This window comes from Papilio machaon, chromosome 19, assembly GCF_912999745.1.
Source record: "Papilio machaon chromosome 19, ilPapMach1.1, whole genome shotgun sequence".
Classification (NCBI taxonomy): Eukaryota; Metazoa; Arthropoda; class Insecta; order Lepidoptera; family Papilionidae; genus Papilio; species Papilio machaon.
Genome location: NC_060004.1, coordinates 3,835,073 through 3,854,867, shown reverse-complemented (window position 1 = coordinate 3,854,867; position 19,795 = coordinate 3,835,073). Strand labels below are relative to the sequence as shown.

Below are 19,795 nucleotides of genomic sequence, written 5' to 3'. Positions count from 1 at the left end.
ATAATTTATTTTCTCAAAGTATATAAACTTTTATCTAGAAAATTGATGATACAAATAATTTTCTAAATAAAAGTTCACCCTTCACGTTCCATCTCCCGAAATGGTGAAAAGTGGATTGCAGAGGTTCAATTGGCCACACCAAATGGAGATCCGTGATCTGGGTATCCTGGGTTACAGGCGTGATTTGTGTTGATGATACAAGCAACGATGTTCAGTGGCTAATTCTTCATGAAATCTCTAGTTCAAATCCTGATTAGAACTAAAGAATAATTCGTTTATTGACGCATAGTCAAGCATGACCATTGACACCATCCACATAGGTGTGTGTGTGTTACATGCGCCCCAATCTTCTATACTTTCTGCCACAGATCACGTATGCCCTACATATTTTTCTTGTTGCTATGCAATCTTCCAGTAGGTACTAAGCGCAGGCTCTACTCTAGCCATGGTCGTTGATACGAACACTCTGTATGAAAAATACCGTCATCTTTCACGAAACAGAGATAATAGTATGTTTTAAATTGGGATTTTGGTCAAAGAAACCCACGGTGAATCATTTAAAAAATAAATTGTTCAAAGTATTTTTATGACTTCTTTAAGAAGAAGTAAATTTTCTACTTCAATACGTGAGAATTTTTCATTTTCCATTCCAACATTCATTTCCTTAAGTTTATTAACTTTGAGTCTGTAAGAGAGAACAAAACAAAGTTACAAAGTTCCATTTCTGACTTTTATCGCGAGGTTGCTCTTTTTAATTTGATCTGTAGTTTCCGATTTTAACTAACGGGTATGATCATTCTTCTGGACAAAATAGAAATGTTTTTTTACGTGATCAGACTCCAAAACATGTCACGTCTTGACTTAAATTCGTTGTTATTAAAAACAAAAAAAATCTAAATTCTTATAACTTTATCGTAAATCACGCCGTTGAGAAATAAATAATTTGTAAGTAATTTTATTACTGTATTTTAATATTTTAATTAAAGGTTCTTTTCCAACTCAACATTTTTCCTATTCATCCTTAACTCAATCAATAAAGTCAAAGTTTATATTTACTGCGTCACCGTCGTATCTTTATGACGTCATACGTCGCCGCTGTTTCTATATCGCTTACTATTAAGTGTAATCGACATCATAATATTTTACGCAACAATTCGTAGGGTCAGGGAAATGGTGATGACGTCATAACAAGTACGTCGACCTTTGGTAAGCTTACACGAGCTAGATTACGTCGAAATGTTATTTGCTAACATTAAAAATCGTAGGCACTGTTCACATAAAGTTAAGTAAGCAGGCTCATTGTAAAGCTATTGTGAAAATTAAATCAATCAGGGGTTTTTTTAGACTCCGTCATGCTACACGCATTGTTCGTAATCTTTTTAATTGATTTAAAAAATATTTCATATCTGTAATTACTATCTAGTATATATAAACATTTTATTTTACAGTAAATTGGATAAAATTCAAAGAAAGAAAATTATGAAGTCAACTTAATTATTTGACATATAAGCGGTCGGCGGCGACATCAAAGGCGCGCCTAAGCCTACGGAGGCTTCTGAGGCCTCGCTCGCCTTATCGCTTCGTTAGACTACTAATTATGTTACAGCCTTACTATGTTACTGTCAGTGGTTACTGAATGTTGTAAATGAAATACCAAGCCTGGACTATGAATACATTACTAATTCTTATAAACGTATATACCTATAATATTATTATTGTTGCCCATATATATATTATTATTGCCCAGCATTGGGCGTAATGGGGTTGCATATATATATATAGAAAGATAAAGAGGAACGACCTAATTGTTAGTTTGTTAATTTGCTCAGTGCGATAGGATAAAAACTGCTGAAACAATTTGAAAAAATCCTTTCACTGTTGGAAAACTACACTAATCCCGGGGTGACAGAGGCTTTATTTGTTACTAAGATTTTATTTAATTCCGCGCGGACGAAGTTGCGTGCAACTGCTAGTATTATATAAAATTTTGTACTGCGTCATAAAAATCTGAACTGACGCTCCCAGAATCTTTGAGTGGCCACTAACGGGGACTCCCTCAGCGTATATTCAACATAGTTACAGTTAACTAATCTATATATATAAAAGAAAGTCGTGTTAGTTACACTATTTATTATAACTCAAGAACGGCTGAATCGATTTGACTGAAAATTGGTGGGCAGGTAGCTTAGAACCAGGAATAGGACATAGGATAATTTTACCCCGTTTTCTATTTTTTATTCCGCGCGGACGAAGTCGCGGGTAAAAGCTAGTGTTTAATAAAATATTAAATAACTCTGATCAAGTCAGTTAGCTCAGTTGTAAATGTTAAATTTTACTTGCATTTATCTTTCGATGTCAAATGAAAGAAGTTAATTTAAAACTCATTACTCAAGCTAGCTTCGGTTATACTAAAATTACAGAAAGTTTATAAACGAATCGTACACCAAACAAAACAATTCTGACGGAAGTCCATTTGGTAAAAGTAAACAACGCTTTCTCCAATGTGAAATGTAATCTAGGTACATTTACTTAAAGTTTGTTCCCCTTAATTCATTATGTTATTTCTTTGGCCTATTTTGACGTCAAATTGAAGCAATGCAAATAAGATCTTTGTAGAACTTCATAACAAGTAAAACTTTTATATTAAAAGTATAAGACATTTAACGAATAATGTATACCGTCATAGAAATAAAAACAATGAAGTTTTTAAAAAATCATCATCATCAACCTGCCCTTATCCCTATGGAGGGTCGGCACAGTATGTATTACTACTCCATACATCTCTATCAGCCGTCATATCTGAATTTACCCCCTTCTTACGCATATCCTCTTTCACACAATTTATCCATACTTTCTTTGGTCTTCCTGTACCTTTATAGCTATCCACATTCAATCTCATTACTTTAAAAAAAAATCTAAAACAAAACATACTCGGAAAATTAAATTATAACTTGAAAATATGTATGAATACTTTTTTATTAGGTGGATTTGCGTTATGACATGTCGAATTAGGGACTTAGGGACCTTCAAGAAGCAAGCATACCATTTCCTTTAAAGCCGGCAACACATATGCAGTTCCTCTGGTGTTGCGGATGTCCATGGGTGTCGTTGATCACCTCGGTGTTTCTGGCCGCTCCTTTGCTCGCTTCTCTTATAAAAAAATAAAATTTAAAGAAATCTTTGAGTAATTTGCTTTACGAACGTGTAAATACGTATTTTCCCAAACATTCAGTTTAAAAAAAAAGATAGATTAACTTATTTTGATCTACAGGAAGGAAGTAATAAAAAGAGACAAAAAACGATATTATCAATTTACATTCTGACGTAGGCGCTTTTTTCGTTTATTATAAAAGATCGGCGCCATTATATTTTACTTGCCTACGCAAGATCCGGAGAAAGCTTTCTTGACGTCATTCTAATATCATCAAATAAAAACGACCTTAATACCTTTTTCATCTACGCATTTGTACCCAATAGCACATTTCGCACCCTGAATAATGTCCATAAAAAAATTAAAATTAAAATAAATTATTGTCACGCATTACAAAAAAAAAGTTAGTTGTTGCTAATTAATGCAAAAGTTCAAGCTAATAGTTAAATAATTTTAACCCCAAAAAGAAAAACGACAATTAATATTTTAAAAAAATAGGAATACCGCGTATTTTTAACATACAAAGTATAACAATAGCCATAGTTTTAAATATTTTTTATTATTCCTCAATTTAATAACTAAGTACCAAGAGATAAGTACATGCACATAGGTAAAAATTCAAATAAAATGCTTGAACTTAGTATAAATGATAGCAAGTTAACGTAGTCTTAAAATTTGCCGCAACACGTACGCCAGGGGCCGAGGAAAAAGTTTATTCATTAGGAAGTGTAGCGGCGCGGAAGTAATCATGTAACGTGAATGACTCTCCTGAAGTTAATGATGCCTGCTTTTGATACTTCGTTTAACGTTTTAGTGCGGCCTATATCACATTAGTATAATCTAATGAGTTAAATCGGCACATAACTATGTTATTTGTATGTTATACCATCGCCCGCGACTCTGTTTGCACGGCTTTAAAATATTTAATAAATAGCCTATCTGTTCTTCCAGACTATGTTCTACATCTATGCTTCATTTTATCAAGATCCGTTGAGCCATTCCAGAAATACCTTCAAATATCCATCCATCCATCTAAACATTCGCATTTATAACATTAGTAAAATATTAGTAAGATTATGTTTTATATGGATCCCAAAGGTTTTCTTTTTTATACTACTGGATGGATGGATGGATGGATGGAAGGATGGATGTTTAATTGTCTCTCCGGAACAGCTCAACGGATCTCGATGAAATTTGGCACAGATGTAGAACATAATAGTCTGGAAGAACACACAGGCTACTCTTAAGTTTTTTTTTAATTCCGCGTGGACGGAGTCACAGGCGACAGCGTGTAAGTAATCGTAAAATCCCACAATGTTACTTTTAAATTAAAAGTTAATATAGTATATCTTAAAAAAAATTAAGAAGATTTTGGTTTTTTATCAATTTACCAATTTTTGCTGGCCTTGTTAAATAATAATGTTACGTAATACAAATGCCAATTAATAATTTTTATCTAAACTATAAAAATATAACGTCATATAAAATAACAAGAAATAAATCTTCTACTCCAATCCGCAATTGCACAATACTAATCATTGCGGCGCTTAAAATAGCCAACTTGAAGGCAACGTACCGCAATGAAGAGGATCCTAACTGACGCTTTGCAGGATTACTAACTAACGCCTTTGATGTCGGCATTGCGAGTTTAGCTCTAGGTATAAATAAACCACTAACATGCCTCTAACTATGTTTCTAACTAACTTGATGTAACCTAGAGATCGTCTCTTCTTAATTTAGCTTTCTAATTTCGATTCAGTGACCATTATTTCATTTTTTTTTGTTATTTTAAAATAGCTTTTTCAAAATTGGTACGTAATGAAAACACTTTCTATAATAAACCTCGGTTTTGTCAAACAGAATGACAGGATGACGATATGTTTTATACAGAGATTGTGGTCTCAGAAACCAACGTTTAGTCGCTCATATTTTTACTCAATATTCAATATTTTTACTCTCTTAACAAAAAATACATACAGTAAAGGTATAAAATATTACATTGATACCTTTCACCCGCTCTTACTGCCAAACTTATAGCAAAGTCCCATAAAAGTGTAGGTGAAACTTTACATGTAAATTGTCCTTTGCATTTGCGAATTCAACTCGTACGTGCCACACAAATATTATACAGATGGAGTTTTTACGTTTCAGATGAAATACATTTTTGCTTATAAGCCATTCCCTGCGGTTGAACTTACTGTGATCGTTACTGTAGACAAAAAAAAACATTCTTTCTTTCAAGGAAATATATTGTAAAATTATAAGTAATACTCTTAATAATTTTTCTTCCTATAATATCTATGTGAGCCGTGGGCTGCGTGACTCATAGCACGCAGTTCGTAACGCTGATCGTTACTCTATACAGGTACAAATTAAGCTGAGCTGCGAGCCGGTTCACTGATCTGCTTAACATATGTAAACCGTAAAGCTGAACTGCAAATCATCAATTTCAGTTGGGGTTACCCATGACTACATAAAATTATTACGAATTTTTATGAAACAGATAATATTTTAACGAGATTATAAAATTCTTTGAGGAAAATACGGAAAGCAGTACTTGTGTCTTTATGTGGAACTTTACGAGCTTCAGTAACACGATGTTCAGGCTTTTATTAAAATATTTTATCATTGCTCATTTAAGTCTCTAATATAAAAAATATCTTTAAACTCTCTCTGAAATATTTAGTAGGACTATTTCTTATACATCTTACTAATATTAGTTTGAAGCTATCTCCGGAACGGCTCAACGGATCGTAATGAAATTTGCTATATAGATGTGGAGCATAGTCTAGAAGAACACATAGGCTAACAATTTTTTTTAATTCCGCGCGGAGGGAGTCGCGGGCGACAGCTAGTGATGAAATATATTGAATTTTAGCGTCGAAAGCAAGCAATTGTGTAGTTTTATGAGCGAATATGTTCAATATAACATCCTTGTATACGTACAGAGTAGTTAAAGTCTTTTTTTTTCTGTAATACGAGCATTACACAAAAAATGTGATGAATGCGAACGTTTGGATGTACGGATGGATGGATGGACGTTTGTTAGAATGTATCTGCAGAACGGCTCAACGAATCTCGATGAAATTTGACATAGACGTAGAAAATAGCCTGAAAGAACACATAGGCTACTGATGAAGTTTTTTTTTAAATTCCGAGCGGACAGAGTCGCGGGCGACAAATAATTTAGAACTAAAATCAACCGTAATCATTGGCTACAATTAATAAATGCAGTAAAATACGTCTTAGTTATTTTCGTTTCAGTAAAAATCCATCATAAACTAAAGTATCTAAATATGTTTTAGATATATGTATGCGTGCCCTTTAAAAATATGCTCTCTCTCTCTCTGTATGCAGATCTATATTTGAATTGCAAATGCTGCTCCATTTCATTTCATCCCTCCCCGGAGTGACGGTATGCAATCGAACGGACCAAGTTTGTGATTGCCTTTCAAAGAGAGCCTCTTGTTTAGTCTCATTTCAATGCTTAGACAACTTTGACAAATTAATAAATGCACTTTTAATTGTTATGGAAGCTCAAAGTTTAAATATAAACAAATATTCATCGTAACAAAACAGATAAATCTATAAAATCAATGTTTTTGTTCAACGAAACCTGCACTGATTTAGACTCGAAAATGGTACGAGGTTATACTCCACTTTAGATTTGTTAGCGTGCAGTAAGCCTTGCTGTTGAAAGGTTCGCTGTAACAAAAAAATCCACGCTAGGTTGATATAAAAATTGAGTTCACTTTAGTTCCGGCTCGCTTTCATAGAAGTGTGTAAAAGGAATATTTTGGATAAAAGGTTTTAAACAAAAGGAACATAGCAAATAAAAGCTCGTGCGTTAAAGGGTAACCGTTAATATAAATCCAGTGTTCGGAATTTTGATTACAACCGAAACACATCAACGTCCTCGTACATTCCATTTAAAATGTATGTAATTATTTAAACACGTAAAATGTTATTTCTCCGAATGTGAGAACAGGAAAGGGATGTGTTTGTAGACTGTTAATTACTTTTCTAAATTATATACGACGTTAAACCATAAACTTGAGATGAATTGTAAGCTCAGTATCGTGTGTTTATTAATTTACTTTCTTGATGTACAAACTTGTTACCGTTTTCACTACCGAAACACTTGCACAAAAACATCTTGTTATCCCTATTTTATTCAAAGAAAAGAAGAAGAAGAAATATGTGAATTTTGAACAGTTCTGCAATTAATAATAATGTTGAAACTATTTCGTTACAATTTTCGATATTAAAAATCGTTCTTTGGTTCTTTTAAAGAATTTAAAGCATGTTACTGTCTGAATTATGTTCGTAAGGCGTACAAAGTGAACGTTGCTAAAAGCGAAACGTATTCGAGTAACCGTAAAGTTCAAGTAATGGGGATTGGTGACCGTCCTCTTATCTGTTTCCATTAGAGCAAATGTAAACAACGTAATACAGATTTAACTCACTATATTTCCTTATAAAGAATCTTTTAAAGTGTTACAGTCAATTGCACATAATCAAATTGAATTTCAGAGTAGTCAAAACTATAGTAGAGGTAAAAAGCGAATCAATAACACGATCACTCAGAAGACGGAATGTAGTGAAAGTATTTCTGTAGCTATTTCTAAGTCTTCAAACAATAAATTTATTTTTTAGTTTATTCTAATTTCACGCCTTGACTTTATCTAAATGTAGAAACACGAGTGGTGTTACGGAGTTCTAAATCAGTTGGAAAAGCAATCCAAAACTTTTTCTATGCAATTGCACACGACGCGCCGCGCCGAGTTAGATCGGAGCGAGATCGAAACTTATAATTGGATTGTAGTAATGCGTCATCGAATATTGGAAGCATAACAGCAATAATTTATCAACCCCCAACGAAATAGTAAAAAGTACTAAGTATACATAGATACATATATGAACGTAAATAAAAAAAAGTAATGGGATTGAATGTGAATGGCTATAAAGGTAGAGGAAGACCAAAGAAAGTATGGATGGATTGTGTGAAAGAGGATATGCGTAAGAAGGGGGTAAATTCAGATATGACGGCTGATAGAGATGTATGAAGGAGTAGTATATAATGTGCCGAACCTCCATAGGGATAAGGGCGGGTTGGTGATGAGTACATATATGAACGTGCGTCACTTATATGTTTGTACATATATGTAACTTATAGGTAGACTATGATGATTAAAATCTTATGACGGATTCCGAAAGTTATGATAATTCAATTGTTTCTTGTTTGTTATAACGACCGGACCAATTACGACGAATTAGGTGACACTCTCAGTCGGGTTTCTTTGGTTTAATTATAATAACAATTTTGATCGAAAACGTATGTGATAGTGAAATTAAATTTTACTTATTTCACAAAGTGTCGTAAATCATAGAGAATATACTCTCAGTTGAAGATTTATTTATACAAGCATAGTACAATAGATACAATTTTAATTGACATCGAATAAAATGTTCGAATAAACGTTGCAGTACGTATCAATTCTTTTCATTACGTTCGGCAGACGGATCGTGAAAATAAACTATTAATTAACTTAAGTTTTAATTAAACGACACGACTCTGTAATTAAACGCTCTGTTAAAAGATCCATTGCCAATATAGAGTCGAGAGATCGATCAGAATGACCATTCTTCTCTTAATTCCAATAAAGTTTATTTCAAAAAAGACCTAAATTTATACTTATTACTATATTCTATTATATTATAAAATATTTTCAAGTAATTTTGTTTAATATTAGCTAACACGTTTTTAGGTTCTTACTTAATTTGAGATTTGTTTTGCTATTAAAGAAAGCTTTGCTTGTGAAATTTGAGTTAGTAAATTCATAATTTTGTAATTTTTTTTAATGTGTAATTCCGAAATAAAAGAGAGCTAATTTAATCTCAAAATAGAGTTGAGTTAAAATTACATAAATCTCTTTTTTACCATATCTTAATCGCTGTGTAGTCTATGGTTGTTAAAGGCAATATAAATTCATGACCTATCAATACATGTATGATGTTTTACGACCGAAGTTGATACAATGAACACGCATTTCATTTGCAGCCTACTTCGCTATTCATAGTTCGGCGGCTGTTTATTTTATGTTTGTACATAAAATGAAATTTATTTATATACTTACAAATTTATTTACCTATTTACGTTGACAATCACACGGGATAAAACAAACTTTAGTTTCCGTAATAAATTTTCTAATAAAATTGTCGATATAGGCTATAAATAACTAAAGTTAAATAACGTATAATAATCTTAGAATTATAGTATAGTTATAAGGCGAAGAGTTTTGAGTAAATCTATATGTGTATACATTCAATATTTAGTTTTAAAAATACGAGTAACGCGGGCGCTACAGCTAGTATGACATACCTATGTACATGAATAACTATTTCAAAAAATTCTTATTAATGACGTGCATGTTTACGTAAATGTATGAATGTAAAGAAGCGAGTGATGTGTTTCAGGACCGCGCCAAATGGAAGTCCATGGTCTCTGCGTACCCCTACTACATACAAGGGCAAGTGTGTATGAATATTAAATGTATTAAAATATGAAGCAAAGTTTAAATACAATAAAGAAAAATAAAGAAATATCAAGGACATTTTTTGTGCCAGTAATCTTTCGCTGGTATCAATGTACCTTATCGCCGTATATTTTCTTAACGACCAAGATAATTTCACATTATTATAACAATCAACAAACTGGAAACATTTAACGAGCATCTTATAAATATTATCCTATTGCTACTTATTTATTATTACTACAAATCCTGGTCTATTTAATATAAGATGTTATAGAAAATACGATGGAAGTTTTATTAGACAATAATTGAGTTCTCTCAGCGTGTTATCTTATTAAGTTTTCTTTTGTTACTTTATAACGGTGTTATGTTGTATCTTGAACAACACGATACGTAGTAATTATTCAATTAAAAATTATATTTAACACCCACGATATAATAAGTTACATCTGCGAATTCTACTGTTGTTAAGGTAAACTTTTTTTTTGTTATAATTAAATTGAGATTTATCATCAACTTAACTCGATCCCATAAGAGATTATCTCAATTTAAACTTCTATTAAATACATAAGAAGATTTAACTCGCAAGGCCACTTTTGCGATTATATTTCTAACTTTACGTAAATCCACTTTTGAATTTGTTATCTTTGATGTCACTTTTATTCAATTAAAAGTTTTTAAAGTCAATAGAAACGAAAGGGTCCGTGAGCATTGGGCGTAAAACTTTTGACATCTTTGATACAAGGACAGGACAAATCTTTTCAACTCTTAGGGCCCTGTTTTAAGTTTTAATTCTTTTATTCAGGTATATTATCATTTACTTTAAAACAAAAATATCGATACTTCAATTCATTTTCTTTCGATAATAATCGTAGGTCGTAGCAAACCCAAGCACAGAAATGTTTGCTCATAATATTATTTTAGGAGTGTTTACGTCGGTTTAAAGGAAACAAAATCATATTTTTCATTGTCATAGATCGCAAATAAAGAAGTAAAGCTATTGTATAACGCATAAACAAAATTTTGTATTTGAAATAAAAAGTTTTTCGACGGCAACAAATGTATTTTACAAGTTGTGTGAATGTGGTAGTAAATAGTAAAGAAAAGTTGGTCACATGAAGTTAGATATATATATAGTTCCCTACATTTCACAACAGGAAATACCCGATGCCTATGATGAGAAATTATGTTGATAGAACCAATTTTTACTAGATTTTATTAATTAGGTCCTAGATCCGTTAGGCTGTCGCTATTTTTTTGTGTCAAATCAAAATATCGTACTTGTTCTTTTACTACTTTTCATCTCCTTACAAAAATATCATCATCATCATCATCAGCTCACTATACGTCCCCACCGAGGGGCTCGGAGCCTACCCCAAGTTAGGGGTGACTAGGCCATAGTCAACCACGCTGGCCAAGTGCGGGTTGGTTGACTTCACACATATCATTGAATTTCTTCTCAGATATGTGCAGGTTGCATCACGACGTTTTCCTTCACCGTAAGAACGTCGGACAAATGTACATTTGTAAATCGAGAATCGAAAAACACATTGGTACATGGCGGGATTCGAACCCAGGATCTGCAGATTGTAAGTCAAGTGCTTAACCCCTGAGCCACCGACGCTCGTACAAAAATATCGTTAAATACTAATTTACACAAATGTTCGAATATTTGTAAGTCTTAAATATATATCTTGGATAAACATAGTCTTATTTCCAAGGAACGTTGAGAAAGGCTGCTCCTAAAGATCTCGAGCATTGCCATGGTAACGTTACTAAAGCCCCGACCCGGCTAAGTCCATTACAAATAACAGTCTAATCTTACCGTCACAATTTCTGAGACATTGCTGGTATATTGTATTTACCGACAAAATACACTTTATAACTTTCTGGCTACTTGAAATCGACGTATAACGAAAATAAATTTACACTTTAATATTTCCTGTTAAATAGTTGACCTGGTTTCTAAGAGGTCAAAAATAGTTTTGCAGTCAAAAAGTTACGAGATCGTTACGAGTAACTCTTGTACTCGTAACGTAATCTCAGTACCTAGTCGACATTTTAAGGCATCGAGTATTTCTGAACAATTCAGCTGAAGAAATCTATCTATCCACAAGTACCGATAGTAAAGGTGTTGGTTGGTACGAGGGATTTCTTGTTCACGCTTGTCATGGCGTGATTTCCGTTTTCATTAGGCGTTAGCACTCGCAATCAATCATCTTTACTTTTCCTTAACGCGCATTGTTCTCGTCAACTGACGCACGGCGTGTGCTTTATCGGCCGATTTTTTTCATTAGCAGTGTGACCCCGCATACGGGCTAAATAAAAACGGGTAAATAAAAATCTAAAATGGCCGAAGTGTCTCTCGGTGCCTAGCGATCGCGGGAAATCTCAACCGGTGCTAAGCAACGGACACCGACACGTCCTTGAAACATAATTTATTTCCATGAAAAAAATTTCTTCTTTATTTGAATTCTACTTTTATATTTTACATCTGTAATCGTGCTGAGAAAAAAATGTTTTTAGATTATAGTAAATAAGATTTTTCGCTTCTTTGATAGAATCTAACATCAGATTTTCATCGTGTTACTAAGAGTAACAAAAATATTTTTTATTTCTTTTGTAGGATAAGATCTAGTCATCGTCTAGACTAGACTAGACTAGGACAGTCATCGACTTTATATGTGCCTTTTGTTTAAAACATCACCTGCTATACCTAATAAGTATTATTATGACTTCTGTACCATACAGTAGTTTGTATCCAACCTTTCTTCGTTACTTATCAATTTTATGTTAATTATTTGCTAATACAATTCAATTTCTTGATAATGAGCACATTTTCTTGTTACAGGACATCGACTATGAGGGTTTTCGGTGGTTTCTGGATACTTTCCTCGAAGTATCTACGCCTGATGAACTCTCAAGGTTGGTTATTACCGGTCAACATAAATTATATGACTTGAAAAGCTAAGCAAACTTCGTTCTCAAAGGCCATGCTGCCTTCATATAAATAAGTTATTCATTGCCAAAACAGCCGTATTCTCCTTGAAAAAAACTAAGGTATTTTGTACGAGTATTTCGGCAATGTAAAGTATAATAGAAGAATAAGTCAGTAGCGTCTTCATAAACGTTATAGGCACTTATTCCTGTCGTTCGTGCGTCGTGACCGACGGCCGGCGCTGCGGGAGATGGCAGCCGCCAGCTCCACGGCTGCTTGCGCGCCTGTCACTTCGCACGGGGATCACCAGGTATCACTTTCGTGAAACTTTAGCACTGTATGAGTAAAAGGTTTAGTTATTAATTTTTTGTTATGCTTTTCATTGCATAAAAACCCAGGCAATGCTACATACAGGAAATTAGCGTAAACATGTAACCTTTTAGGGGTGGTGAAATAAATAATTATTGGATTAAATGCAGTACTATTCATTTATTATCGGCATTATATTAAAGTGTAATACAACTTCAGGGTAAACTGAGCTTAGCTTCGAAGATCCACGGGCTGGCGGAGCGACTGCAACAGCTAGGCAAGAGCTCCGGAGATTCCGTCGATGGCAGCGAAAAGGGATCTCGCAGTCGTACGGGTATATACAGCTAATCTAATAATATTCAATGAAGCTCTTCCAACTTTCCAATCTTTTATTCTTCCTAACTTTCAAAATCTAATCTTTTAACCTACCAACATTCTAACTTTGCCACATTGCATTCATTTTTTTATAACATAATATAATGGTCTGTTTTTGACTCTATATGTTGCAGGGAGTGTACACCCAATGTTTACAGTGACCACCCACCCGTCGTACTCATCTCATGAGCTATGCTTGGATCGTCGCAACGAGACCAGCCCCAGCCACAGCCAGATGTCGCGCAACTCGAGTCGAAAGAGCAGCAACTCCTTGCGCGTCAACCAGTCCACTAAGATTGAAGGTTAGTGACGGCCGAATCCAATAATCGACAGATTCTAAGGGATCGAAAAATTCGATCCGAAGATATTTTATTTTATAATTTGTATGGGAGTAATACGGGATTGATCGTCATCTAAACGATGAAGTTATTCGATTGCTATTTGATATCTTACACGGGTTAAATTAAAAAAAAAGTCAGTAAAAATACCCTTAGATAAATAGAAATATTTCGGATCGATACATTATGCTTAGGCTTGACAAGTTTATATATGTATGTAATAATTAAGCTTTCAATATTTATTATCTTAAAAACTTTAGCAAAACTGAAGCAAAGCGACTAAATGTTAAAAACATAATTAATGGATGAAACACTAGACACAAAAACTAATTCTATAGGAGCGGCCATTAATCAAGTTTATCCGTTCTTTTTTAGACTTTAAGCACTTGATGCGACGTTCGTCCACTCTGGAAGTTCACACCGCAAGAGTTTCGCTCAAGGACATCGTCTGCTACCTCTCTCTATTGGAAGCCGGCCGACCTGAAGACAAATTAGAATGTTAGTATGAAATATAATGACTAGATTAAAATTCATATACGACCAAATTTCATCAATATTTGTCATTGTAAGTATATATAAGATATCTAAGCACATTTAAAGGGTAGATGTTAAAATAATCTATTTATTAGTTATGTTTCGGCTGTACGACACTGATGGCAACGGAGTGCTGGACACCAACGAAATGGATTGCATCGTCAACCAAATGATGACAGTCGCTGAATACCTCGGATGGGAGACGTCGGAGCTTAGGCCGGTTGGTATTTTCTACTTAAAATATAAAGTATGAGTCAATTTGTACGTTAATTTGATGTGAAATAGTTACTTGAGCAAGCCATTCGTGCTGAGCGAATGCTGCTGCTGACTCTACCTTTGTTGAAATTTACTCATTATTCTAATTTGTTTCTAGATTCTACAAGACATGATGGTGGAGATAGATTACGATGCTGATGGTACAGTTTCGCTGGACGAATGGAAAAGAGGCGGGTAAGAAAACAAAAGATGGGTCATACTTATATAGTCGTCACACCACAAATACGTCATACAATATTGTTATCACAGGTTATATTATATTCAAAGTCTTATATTTCATTTTCCAGTATGACAACTATACCTTTGTTAGTGCTGTTGGGCTTGGACACTAATGTTAAAGAGGACGGGGAACACGCCTGGCGGCTGAAGCACTTCAACCGACCAGCATATTGCAATCTCTGCCTCAACATGCTCGTAGGACTGGGGAAGAAGGGTCTTTGTTGTATATGTAAGTATATCGTCATAACGGATAACTCGACATCAGAAGTCTAAATTCCTTGCGATCTTGCTGCATTATTTAAACTACACCAGATTCACGATTACGTTAAGGGTAACACTGGATCTTGCTATATTACTCTCGAATTTTTCCCAGTCTGCAAATTCACGGTGCACGAGCGATGTGTGCAACGAGCGCCCGCTTCTTGTATAGCTACCTACTCCAAGCGACGAGCTTCTGCAACTCTTGCGCACCACTGGGTTGAAGGTAACTTATATTATTTTAGATTACTTTACAATATAATAAAACACGTTTTATGCCTGTTAGCAAACTATGGGCATCAATCCATAGCGTGTTCTTATTATTTCCAGGTAACTGTCATGGCAAGTGCGCTCGATGTCGGAAAAAGATCAAAGGTTACAACGGAATTACCGGCCTCCACTGTCGCTGGTGCCACATTACTGTGAGTCATCTTAAACTAAACATTTTAGACTCATATCAGAACATTTTATACAATATAATTGTACGTGCAGCTTCACAACCGGTGCGTGGGCAGCGCCGGCGGAGCGTGCTCCCTCGGCCGACACGCGCGACACATTCTGCCTCCCACAGCCATCCGCCCGCTCGTGCTCGACCGCCAGCGATCGTTGCCGCACAAACACAACCACGACCAGGTATACAACAAAACAGACTATCGACATTTAGTTTCTCGTTGTTCACTATTAGTAAGAACTGTCCTCATATTGCGTGAACATTTGGGTTTTAATCAACTTTGATCAACATGATCGCCATCCCATTCCCGCAACCAATCTTCCTTTGTTCGGCACATACTAACATACATATTTCCTCTTCTTTTCGGCGTGACGTTCTACAGATATAAAATGTCATAAATACATTGTTTCCAGCAAACTCTACCAGTTTCGATATCACTGCCACTCTCGATCTCGGCGTCAGCAGAAGAGAAAAAGGAAGAGAAAAAGGAGCCGCGCGCGCCGCCCATATCATTCCAGATCACGCCGCCGGAGGGTTCTTGCCCGCTGCTCGTGTTCATCAACCCCAAGTCGGGCGGGAGACAAGGCTCGCGGGTGCTCAGGAAGCTGCAGTACATCCTCAATCCGCGGCAGGTGCACGACATCGCTAAAGGCGGACCAATGCAAGGTAAGAGTTTGAAACGTTTTTTTCATAAGTTTTATTGGTGTTAAGTTCATAGTTATAAAATCAAAGTAATTTCGTCATATTTAATGTCTAGGAGAATATAATATCTTCTTTGCAGGTCTGCAGATGTTTAAAGACGTAAGAAACTACAGAGTGATTTGCTGCGGTGGAGACGGAACTGTTGGCTGGGTTCTGGAAACTATGGGTAATATTTCTGTGAACAGCAGTACAATATTGAAATTAGTAATTATTTTATATCATACTCCTCATCATATCCAGAAGATCTGCGGAGCGAAGACCTACTGCTTTTGGGTTTGAACATTTCTATTAACGCGGGTTGGAAGTAGTTTATAGAAGCAAATTTATTTATGAATTATAGATAAAGTTCCAATGGAGACGCAGCCTGCTGTTGGTGTCATTCCGCTGGGCACCGGCAACGACTTGGCCAGATGTCTGCGTTGGGGAGGAGGGTAAGCTATCTATGTCACTTCTAACATTTTCTAATGAGAGTTATCAAAAAACTTACACACATATTAATTATGTTAGAGGCAGTTGTTATTTCATGTAATTTATTTAATTAGATAAAAATGTTCTCAATAATTGTTGCGGGCTTTATTGCCTTAACTATTCCAAATTGTATTTCTTTAATTGTAATCTATCTAACTACAGATACGAAGGGGAGTCAATTCACAAGATTCTTGATAAGATCGCGCGCGCGAGCACCGTCATGATGGATCGTTGGCAAATACACGTCGAGAACAGCAACGCAGCCGTAAGTATTTTATCTTGATTTTAATTACTTAAAGATATGTTTTCGTGGGATATTACTGAATTATAACATCTTTTTCAAACCGCGCGCATTGAATTCTGATGGTAATTATTAATGTATTTAATTTTAAAATATTGAATGATCAAAATTTAAAAAACTACTCACAGAAAAATTGGCAATGTTCAATAGATTTTTATTCTACACGACTTAGATGCACGTTCTTTACATATACTCTCCTTTTTTAATCGATCCAAAGAAATCTCGAGCCTGTCCCATAGATGCCTTTGCACCAATACCCTAGACATACTTACTATATACTGTACTGGTCTTAAAGTCTTGTGTACTAGAATATTTTTAACCCTATCTTCGTAGCCATATTATACACTTTTTATTAACTATGCACTTTAATAATTTTGCAGTAGATTTAAGGATATAAAACATTTATGGAATGTTATTAATTTTCACTGTGAACAACTTCAGATGCCGGACTCGGCGCCACATCCTACTACTGTTCCTTACAACATTATTAACAATTACTTCTCCATAGGCGTGGTAAGTTATTAAGTATTTTAATGAAAAACATAAAGAGGCTTTCTTAACAATACACAGTGACTTTACTGAAGATCGCTAGTCCTCTAAAATCACACCTAGTAAGAAGTCCAACCAAATTCAATTATTCTTTTCGCGTTTCAACTACCAGTTCTTTGGTTTTCCACTACCAAAATAATCGAACAAAGAAATATTGTCATCAATCTTATTTTTTTGAGACACACAGAGACAAAAATTTATACTTTGTTGTAGGACGCGGCGATTTGCGTGAAATTCCATACGGAGCGCGAACGCAACCCTGACAAATTTAGTTCTCGCATGAAGAACAAGCTGTGGTACTTCGAGTTCGCCACCTCCGAGCAGTTCGCCGCAAGCTGCAAAAACCTGCACGATCACATCGACCTCGTGGTATAGTCACATTATTTCCTAATATTCTTATTACAAAGATTCTTCTACTTGTAGACTGCAGACCTACTTTATTCACGGCCACTAACAGATCATCATCATCACCGGAATCTATCTTTTTTAGACATAACAGTAGATAATAAAAATGTTGTCATCTAATCTCTCTTGCATTATTAGTACTTTATTTGTATAGCATATACAATGTTGCAGTGCGACGGCATGTCGCTGGAGCTGAGCAAGGGCCCGGCGCTGCAAGGCGTGGCGCTGCTCAACATCCCGTACGCTCACGGCGGCTCCAACCTGTGGGGAGCAAGTGGTGCACACCGCCGAGGACGATTCCCCAACGCGCACCAAGGTACCTTGTCTGTTAGTGAAATTAGCTACGGGGTACAAACGTACTCTGTGTGTTTCTAGTCATATTATAGTGATCTACCACTTTTTATCAACTCTAATCCCCAATAAGTGGTTAGCGATCACAGCAAGAACCTTTTTTATAAGTGCTCTATGTTTTAAGAGTTCTTGCAACATTCAATGTCCAATATTATTTGTTGTTTATTGTTTTACGTTAATCAAATTTATGTGCGCAAATAAATCATAATTTCAATGAGGTGCGACTTGACCTGATAAGTTAGTACCTTCCTCCCGAATCCTGCAACGTCCTGCTACACATAAAATTGTGTTCTGCGCAGCAACTTGCACGAAGTTTAGACCCGCTAAGATATCTGGCAACATTAATCATAAGTTTATGCGTTTCTTAATACAACCTGTTATCACCTGCCACTATCAAAACAATTACCTCAATTTCTTAAGATTTATTGAAGGTTACCAAATTCGAAGTCAAGAACATTTCTAGCGTGATGATTATTATACCGTGACATATAGTGATAATTACGCGCGTTAGTGAAATGTAATTTTAAATGTTGGCAGCCTATTTTCGCCGCAAGGCATTATTACCCGGTGTTACGACCTTGTAATGTGGGCACGGTAACTCGTAAATAGACTAGTTAATGTAAGTGTTTATCTTGAGTAATTAATCAATTATACAACAAGCATAATTTTGATTTAGGAAGTGACATTTTCAATTTGACACAAAATAAATAATAATAAAGGGTTTGTTCTAACATATTATTACTTTTGCCGCCCGCGACTTCGTCCGCGCTAAATTAAAACAAGACTTAATTAGTAACGAATGTGTTCTTCCAAATTCTGTGCTACGTAAAATTTTTACGATATCTTATTAGCCGTACCGAAAATACGTAATCCAAACATCTATCCCATCCATTGATCTAAACTTTCGCATTTCTAATATTAGTAAGATTGTATATTTTATTGACTTAGAGAATTTTTGGGCTTCGCTTTTGAGAGCTGTTCGCCAATTTATTCTGGATATGTGTTACCAAACTTATTTATAATCGTTAACTTCCAGACATTGGCGACAAACTGATAGAAGTCATCGGTTTGGAAAATTGCTTACATATGGGACAAGTACGAACAGGTAAGACTTTATTTATTACTAACAGTTGCTCGCGACTTCATCCGCGCTGAATAAAAAAAATCTTGTAATAAATAAAGCCTATGTCTCCCAGGACTTGTTCAAATCAGTTCAGTAGTTCGGAGCCTATTCAATGATAACAAACAAACAATCAAATCCTCTTAAGGATTCTACATAACATGTTATTATTTATAAAACAGTATAAATAGCATTTGTTTTTGTGACCTTTTACTTTTTAGTATCAAAATAGCTATCTAAAAATATTGTTCTCATTGTATTTTTTGCAAAGACAATAATGTTTGGTACAGGAGGTTTAGCAGCACGCAGTAAAAGTAAAATCAATGTTCCAGGACTCAGGGCTTCAGGTCGTCGGTTGGCACAATGCAGTTCAATAACAATAACCACCAAAAGAACGTTCCCGATGCAAATAGATGGAGAGCCATGGATGCAGCCGCCGTGCAAGGTGACGTCTTTACGTAAAACATACATGCAAACTTATATCGTTAAAAAAATAGAGCTCAAATTGATTATTGCT

At 35.1% G+C, this 19,795-nt stretch overlaps 1 protein-coding gene across 1 annotated transcript in view; it reads left to right on the top strand.

Annotated features, from left to right (window-relative positions):
• The window catches only part of LOC106715311 (diacylglycerol kinase 1), a 66,790-nt gene that overhangs the window by 46,431 nt on the left and 564 nt on the right, over positions 1–19,795 (top strand). The window contains exons 4-23 of the mRNA XM_045682465.1: positions 12,536–12,609; positions 12,821–12,932; positions 13,151–13,265; positions 13,441–13,608; positions 14,020–14,142; positions 14,274–14,398; positions 14,552–14,628; positions 14,742–14,902; positions 15,047–15,157; positions 15,262–15,353; positions 15,424–15,564; positions 15,796–16,048; positions 16,164–16,250; positions 16,425–16,515; positions 16,715–16,817; positions 17,280–17,366; positions 17,616–17,771; positions 17,979–18,123; positions 19,195–19,263; positions 19,611–19,723. Coding sequence (XP_045538421.1) covers positions 12,536–12,609; positions 12,821–12,932; positions 13,151–13,265; positions 13,441–13,608; positions 14,020–14,142; positions 14,274–14,398; positions 14,552–14,628; positions 14,742–14,902; positions 15,047–15,157; positions 15,262–15,353; positions 15,424–15,564; positions 15,796–16,048; positions 16,164–16,250; positions 16,425–16,515; positions 16,715–16,817; positions 17,280–17,366; positions 17,616–17,771; positions 17,979–18,123; positions 19,195–19,263; positions 19,611–19,723 — 2,403 coding nt within the window. The remainder of the gene's footprint in view (positions 1–12,535; positions 12,610–12,820; positions 12,933–13,150; positions 13,266–13,440; positions 13,609–14,019; positions 14,143–14,273; positions 14,399–14,551; positions 14,629–14,741; positions 14,903–15,046; positions 15,158–15,261; positions 15,354–15,423; positions 15,565–15,795; positions 16,049–16,163; positions 16,251–16,424; positions 16,516–16,714; positions 16,818–17,279; positions 17,367–17,615; positions 17,772–17,978; positions 18,124–19,194; positions 19,264–19,610; positions 19,724–19,795) is intronic.